Source organism: Cryptomeria japonica, chromosome 6 (assembly GCF_030272615.1).
Source record: "Cryptomeria japonica chromosome 6, Sugi_1.0, whole genome shotgun sequence".
Classification (NCBI taxonomy): Eukaryota; Viridiplantae; Streptophyta; class Pinopsida; order Cupressales; family Cupressaceae; genus Cryptomeria; species Cryptomeria japonica.
The window spans coordinates 441,261,993-441,277,572 of record NC_081410.1 but is presented as its reverse complement, the minus strand read 5'-3'; the positions used below and the strand labels follow the sequence as shown (position 1 = coordinate 441,277,572).

Here is a 15,580-nt window from a genome sequence, read left to right as displayed (position 1 = left end):
GATTTTTTGGTTCTTGATTTGCAATAGGATAAATTGGATAAATTGATATTTATTGTAAAGCTTTCAAAGTTTATTCAATATAAAAAACAAATTCCAACCCTAAGCATACAAATCAGATCTGAAGAATATTACAGACCATATGATAAAAAACAAATTCAAACCTGAACTCCACAAGTATAGAACCTGTCGAAAACACTGTTCACACACTGTAGCTGCACTATTCACGGCACTGTTCACATTACCGTTCACGTTACTGTTCACGGCACTGTTCACGAACTGTTCACGTTATTGTTCACGGCACTGTTCACGCATTGCTCACAGCAACTCATATATCTTCACTATCACCTTCAAACTGCTCCAAAATCTTCTTAAATCTGCCCTGTGAAAATCTAATGAACCCAATGTGTTTCCTAAATGAAAACACCATAAATTCTCCTGACCAAGAGGGATTTCGTCCTCCAAGCCCAACGAATCAGATTTCTCAAGAAATCCAACAACAAGATATTAAATCTTCTCCAAGCATACCCCAAAAGACAGCTCTCAACCTCAATTTATATCTTCTTCCTGGATGCAAACACTTCATTTCCTAAATGTGGGATAATACATTTTAGAATAAAATATCATTTCCCACAATGTACACATTAAAGGGAACTTTTAATATTTTAAACATTACTTTATATTCCCAACCTTATAATATAACGATAAAGTTAAATATTTAATTTAACTTTACACTTTATCGTTAAATATTAAAACATTGTTGATAATCCCTTTAAATCATTGTCGCCTTCAAATATTTTTTTTACTGATAATTATGCCAACCAGGGAAACACTAAAAATTTCAAGTCACTGCTTGGAGACTAACTTACTATAAATAGTAAGTGTCTAGAAACCCTGTCAGAGCAGCACCGATTGGCCTGAAACTGAAAAAACCTAGGCCAAAACACCTCAGGATCCCACCAATGTCCTAGTTAGCCTTCGGGACCGTGTCAGAATAAGCTAACGACACCCCATATCATGTTGCGCTAAAAACGGGACATTACACCGCCCTCAAGGAAACCTTCCTAAAGTCCGCCTTGAGAGGCTTCAAAACTCCACCCTTGGGGGTGTCTTCAAAACTCCGCCCTTGGAGAAGATAGTTAAAACTCCGCCTTGGTTGAGCTATCTCCAAACTCCACCTTGGTAGTCATGCTTCCAAAGTCCGCCCTATCCAAGCAAGATGATGGTGATCTCCTAAAAGTCCGCCATGTAGGGGTAGTTCCTAAACTCCGCCTTGGATAGTAAGTCCAAAAGTCCGCCCTATCATGGGGAATGTCCAAAGTCTGCCATGTAGAAGGGGCACCAAAGTCCGCCCAAGGGAGAGCCTTCAAAAGTCCGCCCAAGATGGAACGGGCACCAAAGTCCACCCAAGAGAGAGCCATCAAAACTCCGCCCTATGCCTTGGAGTCAAACAAAGTCAACAAGTTTGGATTGATGTCATCAAAATCCATGAAGAAATTCGAACTTAAAACCAAAATAGAAAGTTTTCAAAAAGGGAATATTGAAAGATTGCCAAGGATTTTGAACTTGTAGCTAAATTAGAAACTTTTGGAAGATATTTTTTTTGAACTAGAGGTGACAACACTTTCCTCAAGAGTGGAGTTAAAATTGGAAACATGAGTTGTACGATTTTGAGTGTTTCTAATTGAAGATTTAACTTTGTTTACAAATACTTCGTCGTAACTTCATTTCTACACTAAGAAGTTCGAAGTTATTAAGGAGACCATAGTAAAGTATTTTTGGATTGGAGTTCATTTGAAGAAATTTCGACATTGCTTACAGTTGGGCAAGCTTTTTTGGCAAAAGTTTCACAGATTTTTAAGAAAAGCCAACCAGTATAAGGAAGAATTGTTGAATCCTTCCCGAATTTTCTGAGTATTTTTGAGAGATTTCCAGCCTTACTTCCATCTATTCGAACGTGAAATTGAATTCATGATGCAGATTTATGTATTTTCTGAGTATTTTTCAGAGTTTGAGAAATGATGCTTAGTGGATTTATTCGAATTTCTAGGGGAGGATAATCATTTTTTTTGACTAAGTTTAAGAAAGTTTTTGAAGTTATAACACTTGGTGTTGATTTACGATCACAACCATCCTTGAGATTGAAGGGTTTTCAAATGAAACTTCAGTTTTTATGGCTAAGTATGAGAATAAAATGAAATTTTCAAACACTTAGCCATTTCGCAGCCCCCTTTGTCAATTTACGAATTAATTTCTAACTTTAAGTTTCATTCTCTGCTTGCAGATCCTAGGCACGATGAAATTTCAAGTGGACAAAGACGCTCCTCCAGAGTCGAAGGAATGACATTTGAACACAGGGCTGATCTAGAAGATTATTGGGCTAACACAGCCGATAGTTTTGAGATCAGGAAGAGATTTTGGTCGAGAATTCCTTTGAGCGTGGTAAGAGCAACAAAGGTATTCAGAGTTGCTGACCAAGTAGAGGATAGCCTTGAGCTTCAGCAGTCGGGCTTTGAAAAGATGAAGAATGAACCACTAGTTTTGATATATTGGGCAGAGGGAGAGAAATCCGATCTAGCAGACCTCATGAGGACGGTGGTTGAATATTCTAGGTGGTGGACATCTGAAAGGACAAGGCAACTAAAGTCCAAAGGTGTGGCCTTGACCTATGAATTGATGGGAATGGATGACTCTTTGTCCTCCAATCCTTGTACCTCTGGAGGTAATGCCCGGAATCCAGAAAGTGTTGGGTCTCGGAAGAGGAAGGAGTTGATTAGAAGCTTCGTAAAGGTCACAGGAAAGAATATTGTAGGGGAAAGAAGGGAGTCCAGCAAAGGCCAGTCCATCCTAAGTGCCGCTTGTATCGTACCCGATCAGAATGTCGTTGAGGAGCAGTAGATGAACATATGCATGATTAGTGATGAAGTGAGAGTGCCTTCTCCTTCAGTTGAGGAAGTAATGAAGGAAGTTGTCCAAAGTCTAGACAGAGAGCAAACTGAAACGCCTACAGTCTTCTTAGATGGCATAGTTGCAAACCTAGGAGGGATAGATGATGGATTTGACCAGAATACTGTAGAGCAATCAACTATCCCGGATTGGCTAAGGGAAAGAATAAAAGCTACGGTCCCCAAGGAGGCCTGTTCCGAAGAAATCACAGCAACATTTCTGGAGAAGGTGAATGAGCCAGTTACAGCTAAACCACCCAAGCCCGCCAAAAAGTTTTCTTTGATTCAGAGAGACAGTGCAGGATTCAGGACAATCCAGATAGCGGTGCCTAAAGAAGGAAAAACTAGGGACAATGTCGTCGCAGATGATTAAAAGATAACCACCATAGAGCTGGGTAAGCCCACCCAAGACCAAGAGGTCCAGTATTTCGATGACTCTTGTAACTCTCTGAAGACAAGCTTAGCTCAAGAGAAAGAAAAGTGAAAGAAGGTTGAAGAAGAAAACCAGCAGTGGAGAAAGTATGTTCTCCATCTTACCAGACCACTTAACCATGAGACCTCAGTTACCCCTCCACAGCCTCTTCAACACGAACCAATGAAGGATTATGAGGATATGAAGGGCACATTTACACAAGCCAAGGAGTGGATGTCAGACGCTTCAGCACGTACTGATATACTGGTAGAAAATTTAGTGTCAACACATGCGTCAGCCTCTTCGTTGATCAACCGTATCCTAGACCTAGCTAACAATTCGGAGGATGTGGAGGAAATTCAGGATGAAATACTTCCGCATCTAAAAGTTATCCGAGGCTTGTCGAAAAGAAGCCTAGTAGATGCAGGTGTCATACAGGTTGGACATAGGTAGGACTTAAACACCTGGTACTATGCCTTGGTCACCTGGATTGAAGTTTTGAAGAAATCTGAGACCAAGTGCTTCGAGACAGAGGAAAGTGTCAGGGAGATCTTGAGAAAGGTGTTTCATGTAGCGTCTGATATCTGGAAGAAAGAGAGTATAAGGGAGAAGCATTTGCAGGCAGAGAACCTGAGAGCCAAGATTCAGTCAAGCTTCTTCAAGGATTCAGGGATGATTGACAAGGGCGATCTTTCAAAGATTGCAAACTTTCTCTTCATCGATGAAAACTTTCTTGCCCAAGCGATTGAGTGGGAAAGCGTCCTCGCCACATATACCGATGATGTGGACATCATTGACTTCCAGATTAGCAGTTTACCAAGTGTCACTATGGAGGAGGTCAGGCTTATTGTGTCCAACTACATCGAATCTGCGAAAGAGGAAAGTGGACGCTCACCTTAGTGAAATTAGCAGTTGTGCCACATGTCACTTTATTATTCATTCAAGCTGATAGTGTTTTGGGAAACACTAATTAGGGTTTGTAGCTTTCAATCTTAGCCCTTGATCACTGTTTGATCTCTGTCGTTTATTTATTCTTGAAAAACTATATAAGGCTACCTCCTCTCATTTGGAGTGTGTGAGGTTTTTGATGTATTGTTGCGTAAGGTCATTTCCAAATAACATATTGTATGTGCGCTTGCTTTGTAATCCCTATTGTTTGAATGATTTGCATGGTTTCAATTTCCTCAACAATTAGTTAAAATTAATCTAGATTTGCTTTCATTGTTGTTAATTTGAACGAAGGATTTGATAAGTGTCAATTGATGGTGTATCTCCGCTCATACTTTTGGTAAATGGATGATTTCCATTTTACCGTGCAAAGTTAGTCTGAGCCCATCCTCCGTGCATCCCAATGTATTAATCATAAGCACAATCCATTGAAGATTGCACCGGCTTTGTGTAGTTTCCCCTAGTGTGGCGAAGCAAAGTTTGGTTTCTAGAGAGCATCCAATTGATACCATCTCTAGAGTTCGTAGGATTAGATTAGTTTTCCTAAACCCTATCTCTTTTCTCCTTTTTCTTAAAGTCTACACCCCGAAAATCAAAAAAAAAAAGAAGAGCCTAAAATTGCCAAATCCATCTAAGTCCAGCAGTTCAAGACAGTTGTTAAACGTAAGTCCCCCTTGAGATTTTCAGCATACACTACCCAAGAAGCTATTCCACTAATGTCGCTTGTTTGCACATATAGAACTTGGGATCAGTAGTGATTTTTCAATTCATTAGTAAGGACCTACGGGTATGCTTCTAAATTCTCCAATTCATTGTTTCAGTTGATTAAATTCATGTATTATTCAATATGTGTTGCAAATTAAAGAAACCCTCTTTTGCAACTTCTGTCTATTTCTGAAAGACCATCTTAATAATTAAAAATTACAAAGAAGATCTAAAAATTACAGCAGGTTGAAGAGTTGAACCAGCAAAGGTTCATCACAGTCAAACTCATTGACCCATATTTCATGGGTAGTGATTCACATGAACCTATCTCTCATGAGAATCAATAATCCACTTAGCAATCATTGCATCTAGGTGATGTTCACAGAGGTGAAGCATGGACTTCCCAAAAGGTCAGCCATCCCCATACTATTCTGATTCAAATACACTTGCAAATGGAGTGGCAAGCTAAGTAAGCTTGATTTGGGGAAACTCCATAGTCTTGCTACTCCATTTAAAACTGTGCTTGAGTCAGAGTAATACTGAGATGGGTTACCTCCTGAAAGTCTTGATGCTTCACCCCTATGAGTGTCACGTAGATGCAATGAGTGTCAAGTGGACCATTCATTCTCATGAGAGATGGAGACGTGTGAACCAGTGATTCATGAGATGAGTCAATGAATCTGAATAAAAAAATATACAATTGAATCTTGATATAAATAACAGAAGAAGGATTAGTTAAATACATAGAGAAACTAGGATTTTCAACAAAATTGACAGTTATTTGCTCTTTGAATTAGCCTTTTAAGACAGAAATCTGCAGTGTGACATCCTCTTTGTTGAACAACTTAGTTGGACGAAATTATCAGGCAATGTTGCCTTGTTCATCTTCGGGTTTTAGTTTGGCGTTTTTTCCTGTGCTTTTGACCATACAAATATGTATAAAATATGTATGAAAAATCTGTAGATAGAGGGGTGATCATTGTAAAAAATTACAGACCGAATGTCCTCAAGCTGATTGATAAGCAGATCACTTCACTAGAAATGTAGTACAGATTAAAAATGATTGAAAGATTAGCGGAAAAGTAGAACATAATAATGGAACAACTTGAAATAAAGATAAAATACTTACTTTCATCACCACTTCCGTCACCAAGAGCACCTAATCTCTGCATCAATTCTGCAAATTCTGGTTTTTTTAAGTATTCGTGCACAAATTCATGTGAATTCTTCTTAAAAACGAGCTCCAGCTCATACTGCCATGACACAGTGGCACCAAGTGTATCCAGTCAATGTGCATTGATCATGACATGGGGAGAACCTTGGTACAAATAAGAAATTTTAAAATGTATGCCATGGTAGGACAAGGAGAACCTTGGTACAAATAAGAAATTTTAAAATGTATGCCATGGTAGGACAAAGGGGACCCCACTACAAATAAGCAAAAATAAAATAAGAGACAGACAAAAATAACAGGGGAATCATAGAGAATTAATCCAAATACAAGAGGAATCAGTTTAAATAAATCTAATCATAAAGCAAAAAAACAGAAAACAAGCTGAGAACATGGAAAATCACAATACAAGGTGGACTTTCTACAGTGAAGCATATCGACATTTATTCAATGTAAGAACACATACATCAAAATTAAATGTGTAAAGCATGTAGCCACAGTATATATGTTAGATCAACCTCTTCTGCTAGTTCTTTGAATTTATGAAAGGGTACAAGCCATTCCGGGCAATCAACTGCATCCTGCAACATGTATTAAAACCAATTAGCAAGTTGAATTTCCCATTACCAATAACACATATGTTCACAATCACTTCTCCATTTTAAGATATCATGGTGATCTCAGACATCCAAACCCTTAATTACATATTTAATTTACTAAGTACTGTCCTGTCTTACATCCTAGTAAAACCAAAACTTGATTTATCAATAACTATAACGATATTTCAATCAGTATATACAGCTAAATCTGAAATAATATAAATTAAAAAAATAAAATAGGGAACACCTGTCATCTCTCAACAATTTTGAAAGATTCAAGTCTCATAAATACAGAAACTTGGATGTATAAAAGGAAATTTAAAAATAAAGGAGAAAAAAATTTAGAGATATATCTGCTTTCTTCTATGTAATAAGAAACAAAAAGGAAGTCCATATATTGCATCTCTGCTCCCAGTTTAGAGATGCCATATAATAAATTTGGTAAACAGTCCCAATTTATCCAGAATACTATCACAGAAAGATAAGAAATCAAGCTTTAGGCAATAAACTAATAACTACTTGATAATAAAGCTAAAGCTTCAGCAAATATTTATAGATATGGTGAACAAGTTCAGCCAAAAAGGAGAAACAGAGCATAAATACCACTACAGTCAATCAAACTTCGCCCATTTCATCAAACACACAAAAACAACTATCATTTTTCATAACCTTGTGTTTCGTGAATTTTCAGAAAATCAAACTTGAGACTCATCAAAAGGCAAAAGTGTCATTTTTGTCACATCCCCTACTATATACTCTTATTTTGATACTTAGTTGTGTTGATGCCTTAGATGGATACTGGTTTCTGAAACAATGATTTTGATGCCCTACAAGATTTTGGGTTTTTGGCTAACAGTGGTATTCGATTAAACAATGATGCCCTAAATGGTATTGAATGCTAGAAACAGTGGTTTAGCCTAAATGATGCCCTAGTTGAAAATACTTTATTCTTATTTTTGAATATTATAAAATATATAAAATGTTGTGATGTTTCTTTAACGTAAAGCAATGCTGTAACTCATCTTTTGATTTAACGTATATAAACATTAAGGTTGAAATGTCGAGATGTCAGACTAACTACTCTAGTTTGGACAAGTGGATGCAGGAATGACTTGGCCTCCATGAAGAAGGGGAAAAGATATCACCGGGAAAGAGGGAAGAGAGATGGTTATGGTCAATGATTGTATGGTATACAAAGACTGGCATGTACTACCTGATGTCAATTAGTGTGACCTTGTCAACCCAGGTTTCCCTACTAGGACCATGGGAAATATGTCTGTTAGTGTCTCCGACTTGCTCCATGCTCATTTGTTTAACCTTGGTATTGGCATTGCATTATCATTAAATGTACCTTCTAATATTGTCTTAATTAATACCTTTATTTGACATGTTTTCGACTTGAGAAAGTAGACTCCGTATATATTTACATTTAAAATATATATTTTGATCTGTTGTAAAATGATTCTAAAAGGTATTTAATTAATTAAATTTAAATTGATTTTGTAAAGGAATATTTATTTACCTTATTATTAATTTAATGTTATTTTAAAAAAAATATATATAATGACTTAGTTATCTTAATTTCTTTTAACTTATTTACGCTTCTCATAAAATTTAATTCTATATAACATAAGTTCGATTGGCGTTATTATGTTTTATTACCAAGATTATTTGATACTCTTTATCGCGGAATCATTCATTCTTTTCGAAGGATATATCATATTGATTTTTGGGGTATGACTTAAGGAGTTCGAGAGTTTCTTTTCTTTTTTTCTTCCTTGAACGTGGATATTGATTTCCGGAACCATGACGGGAGATGGCGGATTTGGTGCAACTCCTCCGTTAAACATTAGGGTGGCAAAGCATTTAGGGAATGAAAAGGATTCTTTGCGGGGAGGATTAATTGGGGGTCTTCTTTCTTATTTGTTTCTTTTATTTTTCTTCAGCTCTATTCTTCTTGGTTGGACGGGAGAACTAATGGAACGGAGTGAAGGCGTTGTATTTCTTGGTTCCTCTACAATGGAAGAAAGCGCATACTAGCCACCGTAGTAGCTAGAACTTCTCAACCAGTCAAGGTGTTGCAATATTCTTCTTATTACAGGCACGTGGTCTCTCTGTTAACTTTCTATTTCAGTAAAGAAGCATATATACTGTTGCAATGAAGCATTAGATTATGACTCGAAGAGCTCTTCAGTTTAGTGTAGTGTTCTCCTGAGGAAAACTTGCTAGATAAATTCCTTTAAGAAGCTCAACAAAAGCTCTTTCTTCCTTTCTTTCATTCTTTTTCTGCATAATTGTTTTGAAAGAGACATTTGGTGAAAACTATTGCTGGTATTTTATTGTTTATTTACTGTATGGTAGGGACTTCGGTTTCCAGCATTTCAAAAAATGAGAATATAATTAATGCAAAAAAGAGTGTCAACCTCACCAGTAAATTAGGAAGAATCCTTATGAGTTACTCTATCTATTTTTTTGTTAATAAACCTAAGAGTGCAAGTCAGATAGGGTGGAACTGGCCCACATGTAATCTTGTAGACAAATCCTTGGCCAGGGTGCACTAGCTGCATGTAGTGCTTGTCAGTTCTGAGATTCTGGATATGGTCATAGTCAGGAAATTATACCAGTTAGCAGGTAGCTATATGGTGTAATTTGATTATGGCTGTAGGATCTTACACCAATTCTAGCATGACTTGACGTAACCATTTTCCTTTACCCTTGCAAAGGGTCGGGCCACTTCAATTAGAAGTGAGCAAGGGGGATCGGAAACGATCTAAGGATGGGTGGATAAACGCCCTGGTGATATCTTTTTCTCCTCCATGATTCAAAGAGAATTTAAAGATGAGCAAGTTTGCCATATAATTAATGAAAAGTACATTCTAAACCCTTCATCTTTTCCTTTATATAGAAATTAGTTGCAAACGTATTTCTGTTTATGTTTCCAATGAACTAATGTTTGTTTTATTCAATAAAGAATATTTCCTTCCTGTACTGAAATTTGGTTTTAATAAAAAAAACATACATATGACAATGATATCAGCTTTTCATGTTCATTGTTTTCTAAAAAAAGAAACTAGTCGTTACTTGCTTTCATGTTGTTTATTGATCTTAAACTAGCCGTTATTTGTTGAGTGTTTTTTTGGTGCATATTACAATTTTACTTCATTTTTCCTCGGTCAATTTTCTGCTTCCCAACCTTTAAATCACATGAGGCTGGGGTTTCTGCCTCCAAGGTAAGAACTATAACCTACAGAAAGTTCTCAGATTTTTCACTTCTTTCAGTTGGAGATCACTATGAGAACTGATTTGATCAAGGTTTCCTTAAGTGTTCACTTCCAAGAACAACAATTGCACTAGTTAAAAAACTCACTTGAAAAGTGATTTGCAGGAATTAACACATTAAGCAGCATCCTAGAAAGATTTGAATCATAAAGGTTATCTTTAAGAGGCTACCAGATTGATTTATTTGTTTTTTCAGAATAAGAATCAGCTGGCTAACAGGATCAAGAGTTGGGTGCTTCAAGATCATGTATTTCCAGTGTTCCACGGAAACGTGTTTCCCCCCCCATTTAGGCCGTGTTTTGGAGACGAGGACGTTTCCGAGACGGGGAAACGGGGACGTGACGTCTCCCGTCGTTCCACCACCGCTACCGGTGCTCCGCTAGAGACAGGAAAACGTCTCCGCGTCTCCCAAGTACCGAAGTCTCCTTGGGAGACGCCTAGGGGCGGGGAGACGTCTCCTGTCATCCCCACATCAAATGCCATGAAAAAGTTAAAATTTAAAAAAAAAAAACGATTTTTGGGGTCGGGGGTAACCCTAATTTGAAATAGCCCCCACCCCTTCCCCCAAAACACAACAAAACCATCATATTTGATGATTTCACTCACATTTTGAATGACTGAATTTTTTTCCAGCAAGCTGAAGAGAAGCAAAAACTTGTCGAAGTCTGATTGAAGGAGTGAAAAGAGTGATTGCAAGTGTGATAGGAATGAGGAGCAAGAAGAAGAGGAGGAAGAGGATTCTACTGCTTTTTGGAGAGATTTTTCAAGCACAAGGTAGGGTTTTTCTTGTTTTTTTTGTTTTTTTTTTTCTGATTTTCATTTTTCAATTCTTTGTTTGGATTTTTTTTTCTTAATCATCTCAAAATCAGATTTGATGTTGAATCTGCCCTCAAGATTCAACATCAATTTCTATTATTTTAATTTTAATTTTTAAATAATTATAAATTGTAAATTTTGTTTTCAAAATTGAAATTTCAAATTTCAAATTTGTATTTCAATTTGTTAAACTAGGCTGATTTTATTTTTATTTTTATTTTGTGAAATGCAGTGTCACTTTCATAATGAACTCCCACAAGATGAGTGAGGATGAGATGGAAATCCATTCTCATAGTGAACATGATTCAAAATTTGAACCTGAGGATGAGGGGGGTGACCATGGGGCTGATCCTGGAGCCCAATCCAGTTCCATGGCAAATGCACCAGCTAGTACAGGTTGCCCTTCAAAGTTGTTGGCACAATATGCTAGGGGTGCTTATGATCGCAAATCTCCTCTCAAACAGTTTGCTTTAAGAGTAGAAGGCACATCACATTCAGGTGGGGGAACAAGAAAGTGGAAAAGCAACATTTGTGGGATTGAATGGTTTGGTAGTTTCACTAGGGTGAATGCACACTTTCTTTTTTGGACAGGAAAAGGTGTGGATCATTGTAAGTTTGTGAAGGAACCTAAAAATATATAGTATAGAATTGAGTTTAACAAGCTTTGGGGTGTTCCAGATGACACAAATCTTTTAGTCCCTCCTACTTTGTCTGCTAGGGCAGCCCTTCAGTAGAGCCAGCATGCGCCACATACTTCTCCTCATGTTTCGCAAACGAAAGGAATGATGTTTGGATCTCCATCCACTTCCACTTCTACTTCTAGTGCCATGCTTGCTAAGGGCACAGGGAAACACAAGTTGCAGACATCACAGAGTAACCCCATAGCTGATATGTTTAATGTGCAGCTAAGAGATGAGATAGATGAATCCATTGGCAAGTTCTTCTTTGCCAATGGCATCCCATTTCATGTTACAAGTTCTTCTTTGACCACCACTCTAGCTATCTATCTGCTATCCCAGGTTCCAGTTCTTCAGCTGCTGAGAGGAATTGATCTACATATAGCTTCATCCACTCTCTTAAGAGGAACAGACTTACCTCTAAGAGAGCATAGAAGCTTGTGGTTGTACACAGTGCTTAGCGTCTCATGGACCGCAAGACACTTGTGTACAAGGAGAGTCCAATGGCACGATGGGATGTAAAGCCAGAGAAGCCTTCATAGATTGATGAGGATGATCCTACCACTTCAGATGCAGGGTTGGTTGGTGTGAGCTTGAGGGATCTTGACCTTGTGGAGTCCAGCAGTTCCAGTGATGAGGAGTTTGCAGATGATTAGAGGCCTCCCTTCACTGTTGAGACATGGACCAGCTAGGACTCGAACCTAGGACCTTCCATACGTTGTTGGAGTGCTCTACCACTGAGCTACTGGCCCCTCTTGGACCAGTCCATCATCAGGCCTGGACCTAGCTTTGATACCATGTTAAGTTTTAATGATTAGATTAGATAGAAATAATTCAAACACAAATGCACAAAATTTACCCTGGGAAAACCTTCCTCTTGAAGGTGAAAAACCTAGCAATGATGTTCCTTATTATATTTATCAATTTACAAGATGTCTTTACAATGAATTATCTTCACTCCTTGAAGCTAGCATCAAACAATTTATTGAACACTTCAATCTACCATTCACAAAGTGTGAGGAATATATATGATCTGCTATGTATGAGAAGTGCAGTCCACTCGCTGTCTATGATGCAACTATTGTGTGAAGATATGCTAAGATACGATCTGCTGAAGATGATTATATCCCTGCTTAAGGATGAACACAATCTGCTTGTTGTGTGGGAGATTCGATCTGCTAAAGAATATCACTATGTTGTCGAAGAAGAATACAGTCTGCTTTTATAATGAATTTGAATTACCAAAGGAGATGGAGTGCACCGATCTATATACCCAACCACATCATGATCAAGCAACACGACTTATACCAAAAGTCGGCTTCTTACCAACCAACACGTCTCATTTATTAGACATCAGTTATATTATAATTAACCCAACTTTCACAAAAGCTGGCGGGATTATATTTAGTAGTAATTTCAATTACAAAAATCGGCAAGAATATATAGATATTAAATCAATACACATATAACTTGATCTCACAAAATGTCTAAGGCCCGAATGGCCAATTAGACATTTAGTTTTGCTCTGTCGACTCAGAGAAGGATACTGACTGACGGTATAAACATCAGCACTCCCTCTTAGCTAGGGAGGAATCCTTCTCAACATCTGAGTTGCATAGTCACATCCACCATGGCTACTCCCAGAGGGTGAGCACACACAAATGCTAAGTCATGGAGTCTCTCACATGACATTCACCATACCTACTCGTAAAGGGTGAAACAAGGGCAAGAATCTCAAACTTCTCTCACAGAGAGGAATGCACAACAAGGGTTGATACCTCAAACTTCTCTCATAGAGAAGAATGCTCAACAAGGGTTGATACCTCAAACTTCTCTCACAAAGAAGAATGCATGACAAGGGCTTGCACCTCAAACTTCTCTCACAGAGAAGAATGCATTATAATACATATCAAGTAATCACTGATGCTGAGACTCCCTCTCAGCAAGGGCTTCATTTTCCACAATTCCAAGCTTGTCTCGAAAATGCACAAATTTCACTTTCGCAAGAGGCTTGGTGAAAATGCCAGTTGTTTGTTCCTCAGTACAAATGTATCTCGACTGAACGGCATTCCTTTGTACCATATCTCTGATATGGTGGTACTAAATCTCTACATGCTTCGTTTTGTCATGAAATACTGGATTGACTAAAAGCTTCACACAGCTTTGGTTATCACAATGTATGGTAGTGTTGTGACCATTTCACACATCGCCCCATTGCAAATGGGGACCCCCTCTTTTTTGCTCGTTTTTCGCTCGCTTTTCGTTTCGCTTTTAGGATTTTGTTAGTCAGTCAGTTGTCTGGATTTAGGGTCAACCCTTAGGGTTTTAATTAACGTCTTTTCAAGCCAGAATCCAGTCAATTTTGAGAGCTTTTGAGCTTCCTTTCGAAGGATGCAAATTTTGAATGGAATGTTTTCGCCAAATTGGTCTATTTTCAATTGGAATTTTGAGTGCAGAGCTTAAATTTGTCTAAGTGTTGATGATGAAATGTGAATTTTTGTCCGATTGAATATTTTGACCAAATTTTGACTTTTTTGATTTTTGATCCTGGGCATTGAAAATGATTTGTTTTCGCTGTGTGAAGTGATAAAATGTGTAAAATCATGATATTTTGGCCTGTAGGAGTAAAATCGCTCCTGTCCCTCGGTGAAGGACCGGAGCTACAAATCGAATATTGCTTTGTCCTTGCAGGATTTTAATGACCTAACGATTTGAAGATGTCCAAGGAGATATGTTTTATCAAATGAATATAACTTGAAGTGCAAACATGAAGGAGAATGACCCAGAATGCTAAAATCGCTCCTGTCCCTCAGGAAGGGACCAGGGCGAAGTACATTGTAGCTCCCGTCCCTCTCCCAGGGACCAGAGCGATGTTCTTCATAAGGCGAGATTCAGGCGAAGATCAAGTCAAGTTTATGTTTGAAGGCAAGGACAGAGGTGAAATGAACTCATTGAAGATAAATTGAAGATCATGAAACATCAACAAGGACCCTAAATGCTTAAGTTCGCTCCTGTCCCTCAGGAAGGGACCAGAGCGATTTTTGTTATAGATGATTTTCTTGCCAAGTTACAATCGATCTCAAGGCATGGATGAATAAAGGGGTATATTACGAATCCGTTGAATATAAGTTTTGAAGATGACGAAATGAAATGAAGCCCACAAGAGCAGGATCGCTCCTGTCCCTCTCCAAGGGACCAGGGCGATACAATGAGTTTGTTGCTTCTTATTCAAGTTCAAAACCGTTCCTCCAAGTTCAAGACATTCTAAGACGAGGAACAAGGTGGCAAAGGCATTTCAAGGCATCTCCATCAAGCACAAGGTTACAAAGGTCGCCACGTTGAAGGAATTTGCACTAAGACTCCTAGTTCGCTCCTGTCCCTCAGGGAGGGACCAGAGCGATATTTCCATAAAGGCATAGATTTCAAAAGTTAAACAAGTTTCAAGCGACCAAGGAGAATCAAGGGATGTCATTTCACGCATTGAAGGTAATGGCAAGTTGATCAAAACAAGAACAAGCTCAAAATATTGAACTTCGCTCCTGTCCCTCAGGAAGAGACCAGAGCGATGTTGAATGTATTGACCGATTCATGCAAAAATCACGTTAAGTCAAGACTTCACAAGGTCATACAAGGTTCAAGGCGTCTTTTGAAGGTGATATACCAAAGTTTTGAACGTCAAAGTGTTATCAATCAAGCTAAGGAACTCATATCGCTCCTGTCCTTTGGACAAGGACGAAAGCGATTTTTACAAAAATATTCATGCTCCTTCAAAATCAAGACAATGCAAGGGTTGGCGAAGTAAAGGACGTCCTTTGGAAGACAATGAACGAAGAACGAAGATCAAATGTTTACAAATTTGAGCCAGGACATGGAGATCGCTCCTGTCCCTCTCCAAGGGACCAGGGCGATATTTGCCAAAACACATGATATCCTTTGAAGATCACGTTAAGATAAAGTCGCACATGGTTTTAGACATCATTTGGAAGGCGATGCAAAGGGAAGTGGACGTTAAATATTGCCAATTTGAGCTT

At 38.2% G+C, this 15,580-nt stretch overlaps 1 protein-coding gene across 12 annotated transcripts in view; it reads right to left on the bottom strand.

Annotated features, from left to right (window-relative positions):
- Positions 1-15,580, bottom strand: part of LOC131037528 (mRNA cap guanine-N7 methyltransferase 1) — a 131,242-nt gene that overhangs the window by 34,721 nt on the left and 80,941 nt on the right. For 8 of the 12 annotated variants that reach the window (XM_057969689.2, XM_057969690.2, XM_057969693.2 and 5 more), the window contains 2 exons: positions 6,697-6,759; positions 6,137-6,260 (listed from right to left, as the gene is read on the bottom strand). In XM_057969689.2, coding sequence (XP_057825672.2) covers positions 6,137-6,260; positions 6,697-6,759 — 187 coding nt within the window. Of the gene's footprint in view, positions 1-6,136; positions 6,261-6,644; positions 6,760-15,580 lie in introns of those variants that run through there. The other 4 variants (XM_057969696.2, XM_059207398.1, XM_057969695.2 and 1 more) reach the window with 2 other exon arrangements.